The following is a 13,097-nucleotide window of genomic DNA, read 5'->3' on the forward strand; positions in this document are numbered from 1 at the left end:
TCAGGAAGGAAAGGCTGGCATAAATGACCTGGACACTTATTTTCTGGAGGGCCAGTGCTAAGAAATGTTAGTTCCAATCTCCCACTGCCAGCCTCGTTGGCCCTTCTGACTCACGAAGTGTGGGCGCTCTCTGCTGGTGGTACCAGGAAGAGCTCTGTCGTGTCCACCCGTGCAGTGGGTGCTAATACTTGTGCCTAGCACTGGAACCACCACCTGAGATATGGGGCTGCATCTTCCCTGTGCTCAGAGCCTGAGCCCCTGCGCTGTAAAGATATTCATCAGCGAGGTTGTGTCCACAAAGCCCAGTGTGCCTGAAGGCTGCTAAACCATCCAGAGACCCCTTTTGGACATGGGGGTCTACATGTAGTGTCTACATGCCCAGCCAGCAGTGTAGGTGGGTTAAGGACAATGGAATTCTGGGTACCTGACTTCCCAACTAGCCCATGCTATGGAACTCCAAAACTGGAGCCCCTTTGCTAGGAAAATCTTTGGCTCTCTTACAGCATTCTTACTTTTTTTTTTTTTTTTTTTTTTAAAGCTGTCACCCTTTACTGCTGGAATGTACAGAACTATCTAGCACATGACTGTTTTGTGTCCAGCTAGTCCCACAAGCAGCCATCAGAGCCGCAGGCACTGCCAAATGCATTTTATTGGTCTGTTACATTGGAGAGTATAGTTTCTGAGCACAACAAAACCAACCGGTCAAACTAACAAACAAATGAAAAAAAAAAAAAAAAAAAAAAAAAAAAGCAAACAAAAACAGAACCCAAAACCCCATACAGTTGGCTCCTCACAAAACCAGAGTCACTAAGGCAGGCACACATTGGCCACTCGTGCTTGGTGGACGCAGAGGAATGATAAACAAGGGTGGGCAATGGGGTGGCTGGCCCCACAAAGGCCGTGCAGTGCCCGGGGGCGCGGCAGGGAAGGCTGTGCTCTATGCAGAACGCTGCTGGTCCTTTCTCCTGTGTTTTCAAATGAAGTACGTCTGGGAAGGAGCCAGGCGAAGTCCCAGACCTGGCCTGCATGTACTCAGGTGTGGGGGATATGGGGTGACAGAACAAACAAGCAGCATGCCTAGGCCTCAAGTCAAGGGCTGGGCCTTTGGTGACACCCCTGCAAATTCCTCCAAGGGCCTTTCTGGGTCCCCAGGCCTCTCAGCACTCCGAGAAGCATGTGGAGCTGGCCTTGCCTCTCACTAGGGGTGAAGCAGGAATACCCAGGCACTGCCACCTCCCTCAGCCTCAGGAACGCACAGATGTCTGAACAGGTAAAGGGTAACCTGGAAAGGAGCGCACAGGCCTGTCCTGGGAAGGACGTTGTGACAGTGCTGCTTTCCTGGGGTTTCCCTGGGGAGCAAGCACACCCACTGCCCTCCATACCATACAGTGGGCAAGTGTGCTACTTATGTGCAGTGCATTAGCAAGGCAGGGTGAGGAGAGTGACACTGTACAGACGGGAGTGGGCATTGTGCAGTGTGTGGGGAGCTATGGGGTCACTCTGGTGGTCAGAGGCTATGGCAGTGCTGTTGAGATGGGGTGCTCACCCAGAGCTCACATCTGACTGCCCCTAGTGTCTCAGAAGAGCCAGGTCTCCTGCCCCTGGGGCATATGCCTGAATAGGCGCTTGATGAGACCACGAAAGGCCTCGGGAGAGATATGGCACAGAGCTCCTTGCCCCATGCAACTCTTGCTAGATGAGGCTCAGGCCACTGTAGACCCCACTAAGCTTACAGGGCCCCAGGCTGACCAGGAAGAGGCATTGGGAAACAGTCCAGGCTGAGGCTGCAGGTGGCAGCAGGGCTACTCTAAGTTGTTTGAGAGGGGAACAGAGAAGGTGTCCCCCAAGGCAGCCAGTTTCCCTGAGGCCGACCCCGCCCACCCAGCTGTGACCTGCAGGCCTCCCGCCTCTCCCCGCCCCCACACTGCCCACACTCACATCGCAGGCTTTCAGTCACCTTGTTAGGGTACACGGCTGAGTGGGCAGGGCTGGCAGAGGCGGGGTAGGGGTAGGGGATGTGGGGTGAGGCAGTCTGTGGTAGAACGTGACTTCTGCCTCTTCCTGCTGGAGCTCAGGGCCTGGTACCTGGGCTCCCCACTTTGCTGTCCCCAGCCGCAGCAGCGTTCACTTGTTGTCTATGAGCGTCTGCACCTTATGGACCAAGTCCCGGGCAATCCGCAGGATCTCCTGGGCATCATGGCGCTCAGCCCGCTCTGGGAGAAACAGGGATGGTTACGGGGAGGCTGGGAGGGGTTACGGGGAGGCTGGGAGAGCCCTGTGGCTGAAACCCTTCTTAGTTTTCACCGGCTATGCTCTTGACACCTGCCTACAGGGGGCGGGGGGTGGGGGTGGGAAGGGATCCTACAATTCCTGAGCACCCGCCCCAACTCTGCCCAGTCCACGACTGGAGGCCCAGTGCCCTGCTAGAGGGCCGCCAGGCAGCTGGCTCAGCTTGTACCGTTGAAGAACTTGATGACGTCAGTGAAGTCCATGTCGTTGTCCCGGATGATCTCTCTGTAGGCCTCCACCAGGGCCAGGGCGATGAACAGGACGAAGTGCTCTGACGAGACGTGCCTGGCTGCCCAGATCACCTCCCACACCGCGAACACATCCTCATACGGCAGCTCTGGGGACGGGAAGGAGCTGGCACTTAACAGTCGAGGCACGTGGCTTGGTGGTGACACATGGGGTCTGCTCTAGCAAGTGAATTTGCCCCAGCTTGGCTCAGCCTGGCTCCAGAATGGCGGGGGGCTCTATACCCAAGCCCTAGTCCCCACTCCCTTTCTTTGGTTATTTCTGCAGATTCCATGTGGCGGTCCCCACTTTTAGTACTCAGGGAGGCTGGAATTTGAAAAAGGTTCTGAAGCCTGGCATGGTGGTTCAACGCCTTTAATCCCAGCACTGTGAGTTCAAGGCCAGCCTGGTCTACAAAGCGAGTCCAGGCCAACCAAGGCTACACAGAGAGACCCTGTCTCAAAAAAACCAAAAAGGAAAGAAAAGAAAAAGGTTCTGAAAACCATCACCTGCGACACAGAGAGCACTGCCTGTGCTATGGAGATACCTCACAAGCCTGAGACCTCACAGGCCAGGTGACCTTAGTAAGACTCAGGCTTGGACTCAGGCTTGGACACAGGGTACAGAGTCAAGTTAGGACACCACTGATTTAGGGGAGACAGGGTCTCTCTGTGTAGTCTTGGCTGTCCTGGACTTGCTTTGTAGATCAGGCTGGCCTCAAACTCACAGCGATCCACCTGCCTCTGCCTCCCTGAGTTCTGGGATTAAAAGCGTGTAGCACCACGCCTGGCTGATGATACTCTTAAAGACAGGGTCTTGTTGTGTAGCTGAGCCTGGCCTTGAGTTCCCACTGCCCCTCCTGCCGTGTTCTGGAGTGTTGGCACTGCAGGCATGTGTCATGACCCCACCCACTTCTCACCTCTTTTAAAGTCCAGAAGGAACCAGCGATAGCAGAAGTAGAAGTGGGTGTAGTCTCCATTTTGATGCATCAGCTCGAACAGCTCCGAGTCCAAGATCTCATGGGGGAGAGGGAGAGACTGACCCGAGCTGCCTCTCCTCCCCCCTCCCCCGGCCCCCAGCTGTCCTCAGCCATCGTTGCACTGCCATGCTCATCTGTTCCCTCAGTTACACTCTCTTCGCAGTTAGTTACTCCACTTTCTGGGCAGTTGATTTAACCACCAACCCTGCTTCTCACCAAAACAGGCTCAAGCAGGTGGCCACACCACCACTCCAGTTTTTTTAAAAAAAAGATTTATTTATTTATTTATTATGTTTACATGTACACCTGCAGGCCAGAAGAGGGCACCAGATCTCATTATAATGGTTATGAACCACCATGTGGGTGCTGGGAACTGAACCTAGGGCCTCTGGAAGAACAGCCGGTGCTCTTAATCACGAAGCCGTCTCTCCAGCCCCAACTAATTAACTCAGTGTTTGACTGTCTTTGCCTGCATGTGTTCATAGGTGACCGTGGGGGTGTGAGCACACTGTTGCTTACTAGGGCATGGCCGCAGGTATCATTTTGTCCACCTTACTTTTACTGTTTTTTGGATACAAGGCCATTTGCTGGCCTGGAAGTCAAGCAAGTCCGCTGGCCGGAGGCCCCAGGGATCCACCTGGCCCCACTTCCCAGCACTAGGATCATAAGCCACTATGTGGCTTTAAAAACAAAACAAAACCATTGGGATCAAACTCTGTTCCTAGACTAAGGCATTTCTCTAGCCCTGTGGATTTATGTTTTTTATTTTTGTTTGAGACAGGTTCTCACACTGTAGCCTACACTCATCTTCACTCCACAGCAACCCTAATCTTGCTGCCTCTACATCCCAAGTGCTGGGATTATGAGTACATGCCTAGCAGCATTTTCCCTCCTGAGACAGGGTTTCTCTGTGTCGCCTTGGCTGCCCTGGACTCACTTTGTAGACCAGGAGGGCCTCAAACTCACAGAGATCCGCCTGCCTCTCAAGTGCTAGGATGAAAGGCGTGTGCCACCATGCCCTGCTCGCATTTTTTAAAAAAACGAAGCAAATTCAGCTAGGACTGGTGGTGCATCCCAATAATTCCAGCACTCAGGGAGGCAGAGGCAGGAGGATTGCTACAAATCCAATACCAGCCCCTAAGTATATATGTGAAATAGTTTATAGGTAAAGGACATTTCTGGCCCAGTCTCAAGCCTCCCTATAGCTGATGAGAAGCCATGGCCACACTGGCCCCCACAGGTGGCTGCAGCACTCACCTGGATGAGGGAACGCATGTTGGCGAAGTGAGCGTCCATGGCACCCCCATTGGGGAAGTTCTGGCTCATCCTCTTCATGAGGTGGCTAAAACAGCTGTAGGCCAGCTGGTCTGCAAGCAGATGGATATGAGGCCCTCGTGACACCAGAACAGACTGGCTAATATTCCCACACCTTCTAAACCAGGTTATTACCCCCTTTCTCCTACTTTGTCACTTTGCTTTGGGAAGCCCCACATCCCATCCCTTACCGTTGTCAAGGACCACCAGGAGGGGTGCCAGGAGGTCACACATGCCCTGCACGTAGCCCACATCCAGGTGTTCCCACACGTAGCTGAAATGCCAGAGATGGTCAGTGTGGCCATGCCGTTCTTTTTTCTTGGGGATTGTCAAGGACATGGTCCCTAGAACATTCTATTCCTACAAATCAGCCTTTCTTTCCACGGTCGTGAAACACTGACTATGGCTCTACCCTATGCAGCAGTGGGAACTACCAATGCCCTTGTCACTAAGATAGTGAGGGAGACAAAAGACCACCACAGTGTGATGTGAAGGACAAGGGAGTGAAAATAGGTAAGCTTCTGAAAGACCTCAAAATGGAGTGGGATGGCAGTGTGCTGCAGGACAGTGCTCCAGACGGAGGATGGATGCATCTGGGGCAGTGCGGTGCGGGAATGGCCCTGCAGAGACAGTGCTATAGCCGGGATGTAGGGAGACCTGACACAGAACAACGGGCTGGGTCCCCACATCTCCCACAGCCCGCCCCCAATGGCACCTGCACATGATGTCTCTAAGCCTCTCGAGGTTGGGAGTCGTGAAGTACCAGTAGTTGCGGTCACACCTCTGCACGTCCTTGTCTATGCGGTGCAGATTTAAGGCCACGGTGTCCAGTAATTCTATCTGGAAAAGAGGGTGTCCCTCAGAGGTCAGGCTGGCCAGCAGCTCCCAGGTTGGGGTAGGACATGGTACCCAAACAAAGAAAGCCCAGCCCATAAAGATCTCAGAGCTCTGAGAACAGTGGCCTCTTGGTGATGCTCAGAGAGCCCTTTCAGGATAGCCATACCACCCACTCTCCTCTTGTAGCCAGTCCCCATGTCTTAGGGTGTCAGGACTCCCGGGGCCACTGGCCGCAGAGCCGGGAGCATCCACGTACAGTATAGGCCGTAGCACACACAGCTGTGAGGTCCTCCCCTGCTTCAAGCTCGGTGGCAGGTGCAAGCTTCTCCTGGCCTGGATCGTGGAGTTCAGAGAAAGTGTGGGTTGCAGTGGCCGGCCCTTCGGAGCCTTCCTCCCCGCCGCCATCCTCTTCAAAGCCCACACTCTGTGCCTCATCTAGGCTGGACTGGATGCCTGAGGCCACGGAGTAGTTGCGGGAGGAAGGCAGCCCCGAGTCTGGAGAGTCAAACTCCACTGACTGCTGCTCTGCAGCAGCCATGCCTGGAGTCCCAGTTCCTGGTTCCTGGTCCTGCTTTGGTTTGGAATCTTCAGGGTCCTGCGGCCCTGGAGGCTCGAGATCATCCACAGAGATAAATACCTGGTGGGAGTAAACAGATGGTGGCTCTATCTAAGACTCAAGGGTCTTCCTTGGGTCAGATGGAGCCAGGGAAGAGAATTTTTACTCTTTCCTGCCACTCCCAACTCCCAACACTGCCGGCCCTGGGTACCAACCCTGGCTTATGACCCAGCCAACCAATACAGTCCACAGTTCGTGGGGACGGCTACAGGAAGGGGAGAAGAGGCCCCTGGTTTGTTGTTGTTTTGTTTGTTTTTGTATTTTTCAAGACAAAGTTTTCTCTGTGTAGCTCTGGCTGTCTTAGAACTCATTTTATTGACCAGGCTGCCCTTACACTCAGATCTGCCTGCCTCTGCCTCCTGAGTGCAGAAGTATCCCTCACCACTGCCCATGTTTTTTTAAAGATTCATATTTTTATTTTTAATTATGTGTCTGCGTGTAGGCACGTGTACCTGAGTGTAAGTACCCACTGAGGCCAGAGCCACAAAGAACTGAACTCAGGTCCCCTGAAAAAGCAGTATGTGATTTAATAGTTGAGCTGTCTCCAGCCTGTAGGCCCCAGCTCTTGGTAGCCAGTTTAAAGTCAGTGTCATTCTACAAATCCCTGAAGTCATAAAGGAGGTGAGAGAGCTGCACTAGTGCTTTGAAGTGGCTGCTGAGAGGTGTGGGGAGAATAAACTACAGCTTTCAGGAAAAGCAAGTACTTTATTCATGGTATTGAATGTTGAGCAGACAAGATAGGAAACTTCAGTAGCAATACCAAGTCAGTCATAGTAGTCCTCAGACACAGTGCAGAAGGAAAAGGAAACACAAGCCCCCCCAGGGAAACGCAGCGTCTGTCTTTTCTTTTTCTAATTGGACAGTGTAGCCAAAGGGATGCTACAAGTTTTCACTTTGGGCAAAAAAATCTGAAACACTGGGTAAAGCCATACTTGTGGAACTCCGTGCTAGGCTGGCCTCAGCCTCCAAGAGTTGGTATGTCTGGGGATTACCACAACAGGCTCAGACTTGTTTTCATGTTCTTAGGGCTGTGTATGTGCGGTTTGGGGTGGTGCTGATGCATGTGCCATGGTACACACAAGGCCAGAGGGCAGTTTCGCGGAGTCAGTCTCTCCTTTCACCTGTGAGTGGGTTCTGGGAGCAGATTCAGGTCATCGGCCTTGCCTTACCTGCTGGGGCCTCAGCGGCTGACTCGGGTGTTTACAAAAGCCAGAGCACAAAGTATGCCCAAGAGCAAGGATGAGAAACAGAGCACACAGGGAGGGAGAATGTCTTTTACTTAGACCCTTCAGATTTACTTTTATTCTTATTTTATGTGGGTGTTTTGATGTGTGTCTGTGCATCACATGCAATCAGTGTCCACCGAGGTCAGAAGAGGCCACCATATGGAACTGGAGTTATGGAGGTTTTATGAGTGGCCATGTGGATGCTGGGAGTTGAACCCAGGAACTCTAGAAGAACAGCCAGTGCTCTTAACTGCTCAGCTGAGCCAGCTCTCTGGCTGGGGTTATATTCTTTTAAGTATTGCTCTACCTTATATTTTCTGTTAACATTCACAATAAGTAAAGTGTCAAGAACAAACTATCCAAAGAGGTCTTTTCTTCTTTTGGAATCAGGGAGTAACATAGCCCAGGATGGCTCTGACTCTGCTGTGTAGCTAAGGCTGGCCTTGAATTCCTGACCCTCCTACTTCATCTCCAATACTGGGAATTCAGATGTGAGACACCAGCCTGGCTTTTTTAATTTTAATGTTAATTTAGCATTCAAAGCAATGGGCCTCACTGTGGCATCTCCTACTTCTGAGCCATTATATTTTGGAAAGGGACAATTTTGAGGGGTGGCACAATGGGGGCTGGAGGGATGGCTCAGCAGCTAAAAGCACTAGTTGCCCTTTGGAGGACCAGGGTGGGTCCCCAGCGTTCGTGTGGTGGTTCCTGATCATCCCTAACTCTAGTCCTAGGGAATCTGATGCTGTCCTCTGACCTCCAAGGGCACCAGGCACACACACAGGGCACCAACAATACAAGCAGGCAAAACAGCTATACACATAAAAATAAATACATCTTGAAAACAAAACGACACAGTTTTAATACCAACACTTGGGAAGCAGAGGCAGGTGGATCTCTGTGAGCTCAAGGCTACCCTGGTCTACATACTGAGTTCCAGAACTACAGAGTGAGATCCTGTCTCAAACATATTAAATAAATACAAGAATAAAATCAGTTTATGCCAGGTACGTAATCTCAGCACTTGCACTGGGGAGGCTGAAGTAGGAGAGGTAAAGCCAGTTTGAGATAGAAAGGGAAGCTGGGGCGTGGTGGCACATGCCTTTAATCCCAGCACTTGGGAGGCAGAGGCAGGTGGGTCTACAAATAGAGTCCCGGACAGCCAAGGTTACACCGAGAAACCCTGTCTTGAAACAAACAAAGAGGGAAAAAAAGATAGAAGGGGCTGGGGAGAGCAAAGAAGAAAGGAAAAAAAAAAAAAAAGAAAGAAACTTAGATATGGGTGGGGCGCCAGCGGCAGGCAGGAATTACAACTGCTGTTCTCAAGGCGGAAATGGAAGCAGGAAGAGCCACCCACAAGCCCCACCCCCTGCACAGTCTTTCCTACAGGGTGACAGACACCTGCAGAAAGGGCCCTGTCAGTGGCGGGCAAGGGCTCTCAGCGCTGCTCTGTTCTTTGGCCAACCGCTTTCCACAGAGCCTCTGCAACCGGAGGCACAGGAACAGAGAGGCTTAGAGGCTGAAGCCAGGCGTGAGACACTTGTGCTCGGAGACCCAGATCTTACCATGCAGTGCTGGGACTCACGGGCACCCGTGACTATCTCACTGCAGTGACAGAGAAGGATCCATGTCCCCCTGCTGTTCCACTAAACACAGCACAAGTCAATGACTCGTTTTGGTGTGAAAGCACCAGAAGTTATTGCCGATTCCTCAGCTGAAATGTTGACACACACGAAGCCTCTGCCCATGGCCCAGCTGCCAGCAACGGAGGCTGGCCTGTGCTTAGGATTGGTGGCCCGCTAGCCCTCCCCACCGACCCTCCCCACCGGCCCTTCCCCAGAGCTGGCTCACATCGTTGCTGATGGTGGAATCTCGGTGCACGAGGCGCTGCACGTGGCTGTCGATGCTGCTGCCTGAGGAGTACTTAGTGAGCATGGCTGGGTGAGCCTCTCGCTCCCGCCGCCTCACCGCCACCTCGCAGGCCTTCCACTCTGCCAGCACCTGCTGGTACCGCGATGCCACCGCTGCATCCACCTGTGCTCAGACCACACCATGACTGTGAGGGGGAGGGTGCCCGGGGCCTTCTCCTCAGGACTGGCCAGGCACTGGAGCGTCAACCTAGAGGGGACTCAGGAGCTGAGATGGTTGGATGGGAGCAGGGCCTCAGGTGAGGATGGGGGTGGTGTGGGGTGTGGGGTGGGCTGCTCACTACCATCTTCCTGTGTTGTTTCTAGGTGGGAGGGACTAAGGCCTCCAGGGCTCCCTCCCTGGGGTCACTTGGCCGGCAGGAGCAGGCACCCTTACCTGTTCCATCTCCTTCTTGCTTATGCCAAACTTGTAGTGACCGAGCAGGAAGGGCCAGACTTCCTTGCGGATCTCGTGTTCCACACCTCCGTAGTATACCTGCCGTAGCAGCTCCAGCTCCTTGTAGTTCTGAGTGGTCCAGAGGAGAGAGACTATGTGGCCTCTAGTCACGGTGGCCTAGTGGCCAAGCCACATCCCAGAGCGAGCTAGGCCTGGGCTTTAGTGGCTCACCCTGCACGGGGCAGCCATGGTCTCAAGAGACCTTGTCCCACCTCCTTCCTCACTCGGCAGGGAAGAGAGCTCTAACAAAGACCTGTCAGTTCTCACATCACTGTGGAAGTAGACTGGACTCTGAGCCCCGCCCCTTCCCACGCGTGTGAGATCCAGCCACGCATCGATGATGCAGGTCACCCCATGGCATCTTTCCCCCCAGGTGAGCATTCAGTTCAGAACAGGCAGCTACATATAACTGGCCTCCCAAGTCCCCACTCCACAGCCTCTGCCCTCGGAAGCCCAGTTTGCACCTTTCTGTCCTTCTGGTACTTGCTCCACACATCCTTGGTGAGGCCCCCTGAGGCCCCCGCAGGCCTGTCCGGTGGGATAATGTTGTGCTGCACCAGTGCCGACAGGTGGGTCCTCACTGTGGACAGGTGGCGACAGTAGGCCAGCCCTACAGTGGGCAAGGAGGAGGCTGTGATGGGGTGCTTCTCCACCCCCAGCCCCTCAGTGCCCCACCTCACCACACACTCACAGCCATAGAAGGCCCGGGACACAATCTGCCTCTTCATGCGCTCACACAGCAGCCTGAGGGGCAACCTGTGGAAACAGCCTGGCTCAGCGGGCGGGGACTGCAGCCCACTGGGAGGAAGGGCTGACACTGTAGCTTCAGGGGGCCACGTGGGGACTAGGATACACAGCTTAGCATCAGTGGGCTCAAACTGTTTCCATGTTGCCTTCATACACACGTGGTAGTACTAAGTGTTCCCAGACAGACAGCCTGACAGGGGGACTGTGCCCATAACAGGAAAGGGAGCACCCTGGGCACTCACGGGGTCCTCACCTGCCTTAGGGAGGAGGTGGGATAGCCCCGTTTTGCAGGGGGAAAAAACTGAGGTTGAGAAACATGGATGTGCCATGCCTGTAATCCCAGCACTCGGGAGGCAGAGGCAGGCAGATCTCAGTGAATTAGAGGCCAGCCTGGTCTACAAAGAGAGTTCCAGGCCAGCCAGAGCTACACAGACCCTATCTCAAACAAATAAGAAGGAACAGAGAGGCTCACAGAGACTCAGCAACCTGCTGAAATCATGATGGTAACATAAATGAAATTTGAATCCAGGTCTGTCCAATTTAAAGAGGCCAGCCTGTCATGCCAGTGGCATAACCTGTGAGGACAGAAGGGTACACACAGGGACAGATGCATTAGGAGGGGGCTAGCTCCTGTCTTTCCCACTCACCTGTCAGGAATGCAGCTGCAGTGACTGGGGGTTGCATACGGGGAGCTACTGGAGGAACAGGAGAGACAGGAAGAGCCCTGGCCACACAGGGGCTCTAGGTGCCAGGCTGTCAGGCTGGGTCCAAACCCCTGCATCTCAATCATGTCACCAGCATCTGAGGGCAGGAAGGGGGTAAGCTCAATGCCTGGTGGGCTGCTTCCTCCCCCCCGTCGAGTGCCCTGCAACATGCCCACCTCTGCCCAGAGCTGCAGACGAAACCACCCACTGGTGGAAACTCATAAGGTGGTGCCTGCCTGGCTGAGAATCCAGAAATGGAGACAGTGGCAGGGTGCCTGGCACTGCCCAGCTGCCCTGAGCCTAGACAGGACAGAAGGCTTTTCCCATGTCATGGACTGAGTTGTGGGTGACTTGCCTACCCACCTCCACCAATGCCAGAGAACACATGCTTTCCTAGAGGAAAAGCTGGAAGGGCAGAGGGCTCCCCTCCCCTGGAATGCTGCTGGTTAGCCTGGGCTATACAGGCTCAGCCTGCTTCTGAGATGCTCAGGGATGTATGTGGAAGCCCCAGGGTCAATGACCAAGATCCCTGAGGGAGCATCAAGCTGTGTCTCACCAGCCTTGGCCTTCCAAGATCTGGTGGCCAGTGGCTAAGTCGGAACAACGCTAAGCAGGAGCAGTCTGCCCAACCCAGACACCCTGAGGCCTACTCTGAGGGTACTCAGCACGGCTGCTGGAATGCAGGGGGACTTCCCAGGGCTGGCGGGGTGAAGTGGTGTCTGGGCACATGGGCCCAGTGATCCAACACACCCGTCACGGCTGAGCACGCCCAGGTGCAGCATCAGAAGACAGATCCTCGGGCCTGTCTGTGCTTCTGCAGGTGAAGCTGCCTCAGCCATCCCTGCTGATCTGAATGAGAACTGAGTCAAGGCGCTTCAGGGTTTCTGGGGCCTGCGCTGGGCCGAACACTGCTCAGGGTGCATGTGGGCCCAGAGATGACACACAGTGAAGGTGGGAAGTGAAAGCCTGGTGTCACTGGGGGGGGGGGGGCATAGAAAGAGTGAGGAACAGGGGAGCTGTGTGTGCTGAGGTCTTTTCAGCATTGGTTTTCTAGGTCAATCTAGTAAGAGACCCTGGCTCCCTACAGTCTGGAGCCCTAAGTCTGGTGTTTTTGGATAGCCAGACTCCAGCTCTGGGTGTGCCTTGGTGGAGAGGGCTGAGCTGATTTCCCTCCAGTCCCCTCGAGGGCTGACCTGTCTTGCCCCTGCCCCACCCCCCAGCTCCACTGGGAGGTAAATTAAGGGAATGTGTTTGGTAGGGGGCTGCGGCTCTGGGAGCGAGGGGTTCAAGCCATGCTGAAGACTTTAGGGAGAGTGGGAGAGGGTAAGTGCAGGTGGAGGGGGTGGGGGTAGCCTAGCTCAAGGTCCTGCAGCAGGCAGGAGGAGGCCCTGGGGTGGGAGGAGCCAGGGGTAGGGGTGGGTGGGAGGAGTCAGCCCAGCCAGGCAGGCAGCAGGCAACAGGCAAGGATGGTAACAGGAGCAGAGGGTGGAGAATGGGCACAGAGGGAAACAAGCTCGTGCCCAGAAAGCTGGGCCCAACCAAGGCACATCTCCTGGGTCAATGCTCTTCACCTTAATTCTCCAGGAAGGAGCTGAACCAGCCAGCATTGCACGCTCTACACTGTGACAACCCAGTGCAGGCAGCTGGAGCTCTGGAGTGACTGGGTGAGTGACTGGTGAGGCAGCAGGCTGGACAGGGGTCAGCTTTGACTCTGACTCTCTCCTCTGAGCATGAGGAAAGCATAAAGCAAACAGTCAAGGTGGGTGAACCCCACAGCCCCGAGGACTCCGAGTGAA

At 54.2% G+C, this 13,097-nt stretch overlaps 1 protein-coding gene across 2 annotated transcripts in view; it reads right to left on the reverse strand.

Moving 5' to 3' along the window:
• Positions 1–1,917: 1,917 nt before the first annotated feature.
• Sgsm2 (small G protein signaling modulator 2) overlaps positions 1,918–13,097 on the reverse strand; it is a 39,115-nt gene continuing 27,935 nt past the window's right edge. For both annotated transcript variants that reach the window (XM_051157942.1, XM_051157941.1), the window contains 12 exons: positions 11,245–11,398; positions 10,542–10,606; positions 10,315–10,460; positions 9,791–9,919; positions 9,338–9,520; positions 5,901–6,281; positions 5,523–5,647; positions 4,999–5,081; positions 4,751–4,860; positions 3,434–3,530; positions 2,459–2,626; positions 1,918–2,213 (listed from right to left, as the gene is read on the reverse strand). In XM_051157942.1, coding sequence (XP_051013899.1) covers positions 2,125–2,213; positions 2,459–2,626; positions 3,434–3,530; positions 4,751–4,860; positions 4,999–5,081; positions 5,523–5,647; positions 5,901–6,281; positions 9,338–9,520; positions 9,791–9,919; positions 10,315–10,460; positions 10,542–10,606; positions 11,245–11,398 — 1,730 coding nt within the window. In that variant the 3' untranslated portion in view covers positions 1,918–2,124. The remainder of the gene's footprint in view (positions 2,214–2,458; positions 2,627–3,433; positions 3,531–4,750; positions 4,861–4,998; positions 5,082–5,522; positions 5,648–5,900; positions 6,282–9,337; positions 9,521–9,790; positions 9,920–10,314; positions 10,461–10,541; positions 10,607–11,244; positions 11,399–13,097) is intronic.

The sequence above is a fragment of the Acomys russatus genome, chromosome 16 (assembly GCF_903995435.1).
Source record: "Acomys russatus chromosome 16, mAcoRus1.1, whole genome shotgun sequence".
Taxonomy (NCBI): Eukaryota; Metazoa; Chordata; class Mammalia; order Rodentia; family Muridae; genus Acomys; species Acomys russatus.